The sequence below is a fragment of the Photinus pyralis genome, unplaced genomic scaffold, assembly GCF_008802855.1.
Source record: "Photinus pyralis isolate 1611_PpyrPB1 unplaced genomic scaffold, Ppyr1.3 Ppyr1.4_LG4, whole genome shotgun sequence".
NCBI classification, from domain to species: Eukaryota; Metazoa; Arthropoda; class Insecta; order Coleoptera; family Lampyridae; genus Photinus; species Photinus pyralis.
In genome coordinates this window covers 1,054,947-1,065,999 of record NW_022170511.1, presented here as the reverse complement: position 1 = coordinate 1,065,999, position 11,053 = coordinate 1,054,947, and the positions used below count along the sequence as shown (strand labels likewise).

The 11,053-nt window shown below is 36.2% G+C and overlaps 3 protein-coding genes across 3 annotated transcripts; 1 reads left to right on the top strand and 2 right to left on the bottom strand.

The window, feature by feature from the left end:
• Positions 1-1,056: 1,056 nt before the first annotated feature.
• On the bottom strand, positions 1,057-1,799 carry LOC116169227 (single-stranded DNA-binding protein, mitochondrial-like). Its single transcript, XM_031485257.1, has 3 exons — positions 1,659-1,799; positions 1,474-1,582; positions 1,057-1,426 (listed from the first exon to the last, which is right to left on the bottom strand). Exons 1-3 carry the CDS (start codon positions 1,671-1,673, stop codon positions 1,104-1,106), a joined length of 447 nt encoding a protein of 148 aa, XP_031341117.1. The 5' UTR covers positions 1,674-1,799; the 3' UTR covers positions 1,057-1,103.
• Positions 1,800-2,407: 608 nt separating this feature from the next.
• Positions 2,408-7,093, bottom strand: LOC116169226 (regulator of telomere elongation helicase 1 homolog). Its single transcript, XM_031485256.1, has 11 exons — positions 6,546-7,093; positions 6,257-6,497; positions 5,880-6,205; positions 4,344-4,532; positions 4,172-4,293; positions 3,919-4,125; positions 3,708-3,870; positions 3,404-3,661; positions 3,111-3,350; positions 2,774-3,058; positions 2,408-2,712 (listed from the first exon to the last, which is right to left on the bottom strand). Exons 1-11 carry the CDS (start codon positions 7,020-7,022, stop codon positions 2,500-2,502), a joined length of 2,721 nt encoding a protein of 906 aa, XP_031341116.1. The 5' UTR covers positions 7,023-7,093; the 3' UTR covers positions 2,408-2,499.
• Positions 7,094-8,119: 1,026 nt separating this feature from the next.
• LOC116168534 (dolichyl-phosphate beta-glucosyltransferase-like) lies at positions 8,120-9,532 on the top strand. The gene is made up of 6 exons (XM_031484433.1): positions 8,120-8,308; positions 8,393-8,567; positions 8,611-8,816; positions 8,866-8,974; positions 9,018-9,261; positions 9,312-9,532. Exons 1-6 carry the CDS (start codon positions 8,237-8,239, stop codon positions 9,508-9,510), a joined length of 1,005 nt encoding a protein of 334 aa, XP_031340293.1. The 5' UTR covers positions 8,120-8,236; the 3' UTR covers positions 9,511-9,532.
• Positions 9,533-11,053: the final 1,521 nt, after the last annotated feature.

Here is an 11,053-nt window from a genome sequence, read left to right as displayed (position 1 = left end):
TTTATTATAGGTACCTGCAGTATAATTTAAGAATAGGAAATACAACGAAATCATATTGACGTTATACTCCAATACATTGTCTAATTAAGTGGGATGGGTTTTCGTAATTTCACGATTGCCATGGAAATGTCACTTGACGTTTGCTTATAAAAATCATCGTCTTTGTGAATAAAACATTTCCGTTGAAATACAGAATACACCGACCATTAAATCGCTTGTTCGTTGAAAAACAGAATACACCGTCCATTAAATCGCTTGTTGTACAATCTAAACAAACGTTGGTAGGTGTAAAATCCAAATCCAGTAAAGCCTATTATCAAGCATATGAAAAGTTGTTTCCATGGATGAATAGGAAGTTACTTACGAATAAAGTCTGAAATGCATCGATAATGCTGGCATATATGAAGGAAATGTCAAAGGTATTTAAATCTTCTATCTTTTGGTGCATTTATTCAAAACTTCACTTATTGCTGCGACTAAAAAGTGGAACAGATATGGAAGCATACCCTAAATTGAGCGCGTTTGTGGAAGCTTCAACCAAAGGATAGGTACAAGCCAAAGCAATGTTCTGCATTTACAGAAAGCGACCTAAGAGGATTTTTTATTTCAACCCCAGATGACAGTTTCAAAAGTCATACTTGAAGTATCATTACCTAGCAACTTTAAAGCACGTGTGTTTTGAAGGCCTTTTTTCGCACGCATTTGAGTGTTTTAAACAGAGATTGTGATTCAGGTATAATAAAAAAATTGTTACCAAAACTGATTTGCGCTTGAAAGCTTATCTTGTTGGTTTAAATTTTGACAGAAAGATTTTTAATTCACCCACTCAGTACCTCAAAACCCGGAGTACCATTGAAAACCCGCCCGGACTAAACTAGGACAAATCCGGACGGATGCAAGGATGCAACCCTAGCATGTAAAGAAACCATTATCCATAATTTCCAGTGAGAGCAAGAACACGTTATAAGTGAGGCTCAGCCCCACTTGGCTACGAGCACAGATATATTTACATATAACTGTGGATATACTTAAGCGTGTTTAATTAAAATATACATATTTAATTTGTAAAACTTTACTTATTAAATGTACATTGAAAACACATTTTATGAATGAAAGAATATAACATCTTCTGCCTGTATCGATGTGGTTGTCCTAGTTTGTCCTTCGTCCCCTTTCACTTCGCCGTAAGTTATCTTGCCACTAACGTGTACTCGTTGGCCTTTTTTCATAAAATTCATTATCGTCTCACGTAGACCGGGTTTAAAACAAATAACTCGATGCCACTCGGTACGCTGTAAAAACTCGCCAGTTTCGTACCTATAATTTGAATGGGTTGCTAATGAGAACACTACAACTGGATGATCATCACTTCCTTTTCTCTGGGGATCTGCACCTACTCGTCCGAGCAATTGGACGTTATTAATCGCTGAAAATAGTTTGTAAGTAACTTATACTGGTAAAAACTTTTTTTACTTTTCTCTACTCTTGCTGGTTCTTGTTGTTGCGATGTGCTACTCGAATTCCGCAAGATATTGAAGAAATTTGTTTGTAATGAGGGTTTTTTGCAAACGCAACTTATAACCTACGAAAATTAAAATTATAACTCATGGTGTAGTATTGTGGGATCTACTAATTAAAACATGATAAAGAATACTTACATGTTTAGCTAACATTTCTGAAATCTATAAAATTAAATATTAAAACCAATGAATAGGTATTAAAACAAATAAAATTGAGGTTAGGAGTTCGTAAGTTTTCTGATTGGCGCATTTGAATTAAAGCGGTCTGCTATACCGACTTAAAAAACTGTCAGTGGCGTAACCACGTAAGAATCTGAGGACTATTATTATACACCAAAGGCGGAGACATGTGAATTGTAGTGTGGGGCCATATGCTATATGTTTGTCCAACTGTCATTGAGCTGATTGGTTACACAGATCTTAGTTTAAAAAATAGTTATATGTAATTGTAATTAGTAATTTCAATGACAGCTGGTATTTTTGATCTTAGATGCAATGGTAAATAAAATTTTATAGCACACGCCATCAAGTTTGATTTCCTTCCAAGTGCAAACAAAGCTCAGTGAAATTTACTTGAAACTTACCACTACTAAAGTACAACATTTGAATGTCTGAAGTTGTAGTGGTCATGATAGTGGTAGGGTACCTATACCATTGTGTTGAGAGAGAACAGGCTCTTTGGGATCTACTCGCACAGGATACAGTTGCGAGTACCTACGCGATAAGAGCACGGAAGGAAATAACCCAATCATTAGGCACATTCTCAATTGCGTTTCAAACCACATTGGTAGGAACAAAGCTTGGAGACACAAACATCGAGAACACAAAATTCAGTGAGGAAAGGACTCCCTTGAGCTGGAACGCATGGTAATTCAAACTTCAGCACGGACATAAAGGATCATTTTATATTGAACAAAAGTAGTGTAAAAATCACAAAATATGTAAAATTGTAATAGCATTCTTAACCTAAAACATCAAGTTATCTCATCTTCTCCCAGTATTTCTCAAACTGCTCTTTGTGTTTGTCTCTAATATACGGTTGTAATCCTTGAATTATATACCTTATATTGTACTGAGCGAGAAAAATATCATTTAACTTATTGGTAAAACCGTCAAAATCATCTTGTTCTTTATAAAAAGTTAATGCACGAATGAACATATCACACTGAGTAGGGTTCAAATTTCTCCTCACCTGAAATTGCCATTCACCACAAGTAACAGTAAATGCAGAATATTATTAACGTAAGGCATACCATGGTCATATATTCTTTGTTGTCTGTCATTCCCTGATCCGAATTAGTGGACGTTGGATTATTAGAAATTGCTATGCGTCTTCTTTTTGTGTTGCTATTTGTTGTGGTGCTTCGACTATGAATGGTGACCAGACCATTAGCATTATTGGCAGAATGAGAGGATTGGGGCACATTCATCGAGTTAAAGTTAAAATAGCCACGTGGTTTAGTGGTAATGCTTTCGAGATCGCTGAATGATTTGGAGGGCTCCAACTGAGAAGAGGGGGCAGGTTTTTCTGAAGGTAACTAAAATGTTTGATTATAAACTAGAGTCTAGACAATGCACTTGCAGACATACATTCTTCTCAGCATTACGGTAAAACTCCCGCAAACATCTAATAACCTCTCCAAAATGCTTAGCCACTTTAATGTGATCCCTCAACCACTGGGACATTTGGTTTTTCATTTTAAAGCCGGCAAATCGAGAATCCAGTAAAATGATTGCTCCGTAATCATGACGATGTCTGATGACACGCCCAATAGCTTGGTTAACAGCACGAGAGGCTTCCAAGCTGTACCACTCGTCACCACTGATCATCTACATAAAACCAAGAAAGTATACCTAATTGGTTGATTAACTGCCAAACTTACCTCTTTATTTAGTACCCTACAGTCATTTAAATATTTTCTCTTCAGAATGACTTTGGGGTCCTTTAATGGAGAGAAAGGCAACCCGATTATTAGAACAGCACGTCCATTTTTATCAGCAAAATCGAGACCTTCCGAAATTTTTCCTCTACAGACACCCAAGAAAATCGCACCCTTGTGATTAGGATCTGCTACACGAGCATAATACTCTGTCATAGCAGTCGTAAATGCTTCTTTCCTTCGGGGCTCAACATATATTGCCTAGAAAAAAATTTTGGGGACTCTACTGTAAACCAAAACTGTTTACCTTTACGGCATAGATGCTGCTCCATATTCCATTTTCTTGCCAATGCTCTGTACATTTTTGCATAATCGGATACGAAGGGAAAAAAATTAGCATTCCATTGGGAATCATTCTGGTTAAATTGAGGATGGTACGGCCAAGTGATGATATATAATCTGGGTTGTCACTAAAACAGAGCATATATGATATAAACCAAGAATCTCTTGTTACGTACCGATTTCTAAAACTGCTATTTAATTCAATCCCATCAGGTCCTTTTTCCAAAACTGTTACGACAACCTGGTCATGTTTGATGATATGAGGATTCTCCAAGGTAACTGCGACCGGCATTTCCAATTCAGAAATAAAAGGCTTTAACGGAGCAAGGGTGCCACTGGTCAATATAACATTTCTCACTCCTCTTCCTAAAAGCATTCCCATTCTAAAAGAACTTTACTTCGCATAACTGTTACAATGGGAAGCCGTACCCAAAACCTGGACTGAAACACCAGAAATTCAAGCTTCTGCCGCCATTTTTATAACTTGAAGTTGCCTTTGATAGCCAATTGTTTCCAACGTTTTTCTGAGGCTGCTCTTCTTCAATATACACCTGAAATGATTGCGATCGAAAAGTTTTACAAGTTGGATGATCGTGATTACCGTGTAACACTTTTTAATTTTTTCTTTAATGTCGGGCAAATTATGCGCGTATACTAAAGTCAATAGAAAATTAAATGCTTCCAGACCGTTTCCTTTCCTTTGAAAGGGGCCGTCATTTGGAGTTACAGACAGAAATTGTATAATCTTGTCTATTAAGCTCGATAAAAGCATACAGTTTTCATAGTCAATCTGAAAAGACAATGTTTAATGCATTAGTACAGCAGTCAGTAAAATGAGTAAGTTCGCATATCGCTTATATTAATACTGCGTATGAAGGTATACAGTACCTCATATAGAATGATTTCTGGGAACGATGGTTTTCATGCAATCCTTTGAAATTAATTAACGGATAACGGAAAATCGGGTCTAAAAGAATGGCTTCCATTGACGTTTTCAAGACTTTTTGAGATTGGTGTACTCGAGGTAATTCCGGGGGCATTGAACGGCCTGCGATTATTGTCTGGTGTCAAATAACTCGACTGCACAATACCATTGTTTAAATACTTTTAAACAATGACAATACTATCTATTACCATTGTTTAAGTAGTATTTAAACAATGCTATTACGCATTTATTCAAAAAAACAATTTAAAATGTTGCCGACACTTTTAACTTTTGAAAGGGAAAAATTTAACTATTCAAATCGGCCACTCTGACTTTTAATTGGTCGATCCAAAAAACGTTCGCTTGCAATTAAAGTTGATTTTCTCCTAATTCTTTCTGTATAGGTGTTTTATTTCTTCTTTGACCGATAATGAATTAGCTTTTTAATTACTCGCCATAACGCATACGAAAACCAATGACACAGAAAATTACAGATGTCCAATTTTTATTTATAAACAAAGGACTGTTAAAAATATGCAATTATGAATTAATATAATTTTTTGTAGAAACCAATCTCCAGTCCTAAAATTCATAATAAAAGCTGACATTTATTTGATAACTTGGAATTATGGAGATATTTAAATATATATGTGTAAATTGGCGCCTTTGTGGCGTATGTTGGGGCCGATACTATAATCTTTTTTTATTGTCGAACGCTTTTTATACGATTGATGAGTTTGTGAATAACTGTAAATGTCTTTAGTTTCTTTTTATTCTATGAATGTAAACCCAAATGTTTTTGTGTTAGTTTAGAATTATGTACGACAAGTGTAAGTGTAAACACACAGTAGCACAATATATCATATTATTATTATTATTATTAAGAAGAGAGCGTTTCGAGAGCGAAGGTGGCCTGTTAAAATAGGGCGCAACATTTTTTTGCCCTCAAAAAAAAGGTCGTTTTTCGTTAACAAACTTTTTGGTGTTTAAAGGTTTCCCATTCCAACGCAATTAATTAAGTGTAATCCTCGAGGTAATCCTGGACCATTGGTGCTATTCCGGGAAGGTCTGATTTTGTGACCAACATGGTCTGCACATAAGTTAATCTTAAATTTCATCAACCAAACTTCACAAATTACAAAGTAGTCACAGAGTGATATGTAACTATAGTTGAGTGAGTTACATTAATGATTAACCTCGTGATTAACTTACCCCTCCTTTTTTTAGAATCTCAAAAATATAGTCGCCATCAAAAGTAGAGCTCGAAGAGTCACTCCCATGAACAATTTTCACGCTGTCGATTGCCTTCTCAAAATCAAGCAGAGCTTGTTTAAGAGTACACAACTCATCGGGCGTGAAATCAGCAGGATTGTCTCCAAAGTCCAAATTACTCGCCATTGCAGTCATGACATCCGTCACTTCCGCAATGCACAGAGTAATATCTGCGGAGCTAAGCACTAATGATGCGGAGTCTTCGCAGATTTTATTGATGTTGTGTGCTTCATCGAGGATAATTATATTATTTGATAGCTCAACGCCTAAACAAAGTTTGTTAAGAAAGTGTCTTGAACCAGGGAGTGAGTACTAACCGACAGTCTTCCTAGTACGGCTATCCAATAAATAATTATAAGGCATAAAAATGATATCCGCCTGTTTCGTCATTTCCTTTACCATATAATAGGGACAGAATCGTTGCGCTTTACCATGAGTGATGATATCCTCAATATCAACAACGTTCAGTTCAGAAATAAATGGACTGTTTGCGACCCTGTCAACATTATTATAGAAGTGACAGCATTTTCCATGTATCTTCGACCTACAGAGGTGCCTCTAAAAGTGTAGTTAAGTAGCCCCAAAGTGTGTAAATTAGAAAAGTACCTTAGCAATAAAGTCTTCTTCACGAACCACATCTGGGTTAATACACAACTGCTCGCGTGAGGCCACAACTGTCGCTTTCATATGAGAATACGCAGTCCGTTTCATTTCGTTCATTGCTTGGGACAATTGAGAATGCGTACGTGAGGCGTATATTATCGTGGGTACTCTTAAAAACTGTCTACCACTGGAGCCAAGTTTACTGTCTATTGATTCTTTTAAAGCGCGCACGAATTCTGTGCCAGCATCATTATTAAATGTGCCAAATCGTTCAGCTTGAAACTGTGCCTTCCTAATGCTGAGCCAAGCCAGAGATGCACAGAGTAATGACAGCGTTTTACCGGTTCCCGTAGGAGATTCCAGAACTGCATTGGTTTCATTTTGAAGACATTCAATTACTTTTTCCATGTAGTGTTTTTGCAGTTCATACGGCTCAAATGGGAATGTAACGGGTATACCTCTTATATTAATGGTATTCATTGCATTCGCTTAATTGTAGTGTATCAAAACAAGCACATAAACACACACACAAAAAGAGGGAAACAGCTAAAAGTAGGGTTATCAATTTCTCCAAAGTAAAAATGCAACGTTGCCGGAATGCTTTCATCAACATCTACTGTTGAAGTATGTACAGAGAGGACAAAACTTGTAGACTTTCCTTCTGATATTTTCCTTTGGGAATCGGATCTGACCTACGCACGCTATACAATATTGTTTTTAGCTATTTTTGTCAATTTATTTGGAGGGAAGAATGAAATCGGTAACCTTATTGGTTACAGTTATGTCAGTGGCGTAAGCTAAGGCTTTCATGTGACAGTAACCAAGGCGTAGGTTAGAATGTTATTCTTATTTATTTTTATTTTATTTTATTTTGCCTTTATTTTTGAGTAGGCGGGGTTTCAGACAAGGCTGCTCTACCAACTCAACCCACTATACATTTACAAATATCCATGCTCGAACCCGGATTCGAACCAGGGACCCTTAGCAACACAGTTCAGCTTTAATTGAACTGCGCCACACGGGCCGGCTTCTTCCCGCTGATGCACCAAAGGTTAGAGTTAGAGTAGCAATTTAAGAATATCAAGCAAAAGATAGAGCTTAAATGTAGGGAGCCTTTGCATTGTGCGTTACGCCAGCCAGTATCCTCGGGAGTTAAAAAGTACCGCTTTAAATCCCAAATGAAATTATGGTTTTTAAATTAATTTTGTGATATTTGTATTACGACAAGCACAAAAATACAAACAGGCTAGCTTGTTATAGCTCAGTAGGTACTTGACTATGAGCAAGAAGAATCATGGTTCGAATGAGAGCTGTGGTATGCAACTTTTGTGAATCTTTTTTGGTGTCACTGATTTTCTTAGTAGTTTCCTTGTATTGCATTTCTGGTTTTTAAGAGATCATTATTATCGATACTGCAAACCCAATGCTTAAAGTTTGCTCTCTATGATGGGTCAGCTTTTTGAACTAGAAATTCGGATTACCCTGTATAAATCAGAAATTTTGATAACTGAAGAGTTCAGTACAGTCATCTATTCTATGGTTTACTGTCAACGTCGTGAAGTTCTTTGATTGGTTGTTGTTGAAGTGTTGATATTTTAGGTTATGTAGGTTAATAAATTTGCGACACGAATTGCCTCTTTCTTCCATTTATCCTATTAATTTATTAATTGGAAGGTTAATTGAAATATTCCATTATGGAATTAGATATACAATTTAGTAGTGTATTGTTTTATGGCTCCGCAGCTCTAGTTTCTGTTTTTTTGGCGGTGAGTGGTTGTTATTGTGACACGTTGCTGTTAGGGGCGCATTTAGGAACTCCCTTATTTATAAAATAATAATCAAATTTTTAGGTCTGTGCAATACTAATTGCAATATCTAGCCGCTACCCCATTATAATGCGAAGTAGAAAAGAAAAATACTTTATGGATCCTAATAGCGGAAAATTCGTCGAATTCCCATCTATTTACGATAATTCTAGTATACATTTAAGCGTAATTATTCCAGCGTATAATGAAGAAGTTCGATGTAAGGTCCTTCGCAATCGACTTCTCTTGAAAACTGTTTTTAGTGTCGCCAATGTTGGATGAGTGTGTAGCGTTTTTGGAAGACCGGGCGAAAGACGGTCGTTTTAAGTATGAGATAATTGTTGTTAGTGATGGTAGCGTAGATAATACAGTATTAGTTGCAAAAAAATATTGCAAACAGTTAGGGGTAGAGAAATTCAGAATACTCGAACTGGAGACAAATCGAGGTAAAGGAGGGGCTGTTAGACTGGTAATTGGTCGGTGGTTGATTCAAACATAAGACATTTGGTCATTTGTAGGGAATGTTAAGTGCAAGAGGAGCTCTGCTCTTATTTGCAGATGCGGATGGGGCTACTAAATTTATGGATTTGTCGAAGTTGGAGCTAAGCTTAAAGAATGAACTTACAGGTGGGTCTTATAATATGGGTGCAAGAGTTACATTTTTCTCTAGGAGATTACTTGCAACAACCTGAAGTATTAGCTAGCAAAACCTGTATAGTCGTGGGGTCCAGGGCGCATTTACAAAGTGACGCTGTAGCTCAAAGAAGTCTCTTCCGTACAATATTAATGCATGGTTTTCATACATTTGTGTGGATGTTTACTGTACGTGATATTAAAGACACTCAGTGTGGTTTCAAGCTGTTCACAAGAAAAGCTGCCGTGATGTGTTTTGATAGCCTACACGTCGAAAGATGGTATTGATTTAAGATCTTTTTGCCATCGTGAGTAATACCTTATTCGTTAGGGCATTTGATGCTGAATTATTGCTTATTGCTAAGAAATTACACATTCCAGTGACCGAAGTGGCTGTTAATTGGACCGAAATCGAGGGCTCTAAGCTAGTTCCCATTTGGAGCTGGCTTCAAATGGGAAAGGATTTATTTGTGATTTGGTTGCGATATCAAATTGGAGCATGGGACATCGCTGCACAGAAAAAAGAATAAATGATTATATTTTAAATTTGAATAAATGTCTCTTAAGTGAAATTATATTTACCTACAATAAACTTGACTGATATTCCACCGGAAATGATATAATTCCAAAATGTTCTTTTAATTTTAGTATATACTTCAAGCTTTAAATGTTGGCAATGTAGATATTATTAGACTTTCCCCACTATGAGAGGTGAAGGGCATTTTGTAAGTGGTCGGTGGTCCACACCAATACCCCTAAATTATGTTGAAATTTATCAGAATATGTATGAAATATTTACTACATTCTACATGAAACCTGAAATTTTTAATCTTGCCAACTACAAAATTTCTTTGTCCAATAAAACCCTGGAATTTGGCAGGGCCAGCGGTCTTTTGTATCTTTTCAATATGTTCCTAGTCATTTGATCATCTGCGTGAAAAAATGATAATTCTACTACCTATAGGAGAAATGTGGTCAAAAGATTGTGGCACTAGTGACTTGTAATTATATTGGACATGTAATTATGGTATTGGACATGTAATTTGGGAGCTCAACGTTTTTAAAGGTCTTATGTGGGCGTTTGTTTTTAATTTTGTTTACGTCGCGTGTTTAAATTTACCACCTACACAAGTCGCTTGTCTAGTTTTCACGATTTACATTCATGTATAGGAACTTTTCAAAAGATAATTCGCAAAAATCCTAAATCGTCCACTTTTATTGACAAATCAATATCCCAAATCTATTATTTTTATACATATGTACCTTACTTGATTGCGTTATTTAATCGATACAATCTAGAGATGTATCTTTCTTCAAAGATACTTATTGTTGGGAATTGGTAAAAGGTTCTTTATTAGTTCTGATTGCACCGACAAGTATACAAGGATTCTACAATTCTCAATCTTAAATTAAAAATCCAGACACTTACGCAATTTTATCCAATTCCTTACTTTATGATTTTACTACATTAGGGCATTGAATATCAGGGTTTTTCGGTCGCATATGGAAAGACCTGTGGTAAGTGTATAACAAAAAAATCACTTTATTGCACAGTCTGTAAGAAATCCAAGGAGGAAAAGAAACAAATTCATGATGTTAAAGACGAAGAAGAAGAAGAGACACTGAATGAATTTTATGTAAACTCTGTTACTAAATGTATTGGCACAATCAATCTAAATGATGAAACAGTATGGATGTAGAGTGTACTAATTGAAGGTAATTGTACCTACTTAAGTTAACACAAGCGACGAGGTCAATGTTTTGCCTCTAGAATTATTTATCAGTTAAATACCAGCAAGGTAATAAGCAACCTAACATTGCTTTATTTGTCATGAAAATGTACGACAGATCATCGTAAGAAAAAGACGTCAGTGAATGCAGAAAACGCCTTTTCATCAAGAAAATCGAATATATTTTTGCAAGATCCATCCACAAGTCACGTCTTGTTTTTAAAGCTATGCAAAACCTTCTTTTTGTGTTCCCCAAACCCTTTTGACCTGCTTAGTTATTGGAATTGCTTTTCAGGTTCATCAGTCATTGCCAGACCCGTCCGACTGGGGTTGGACTTTTTAA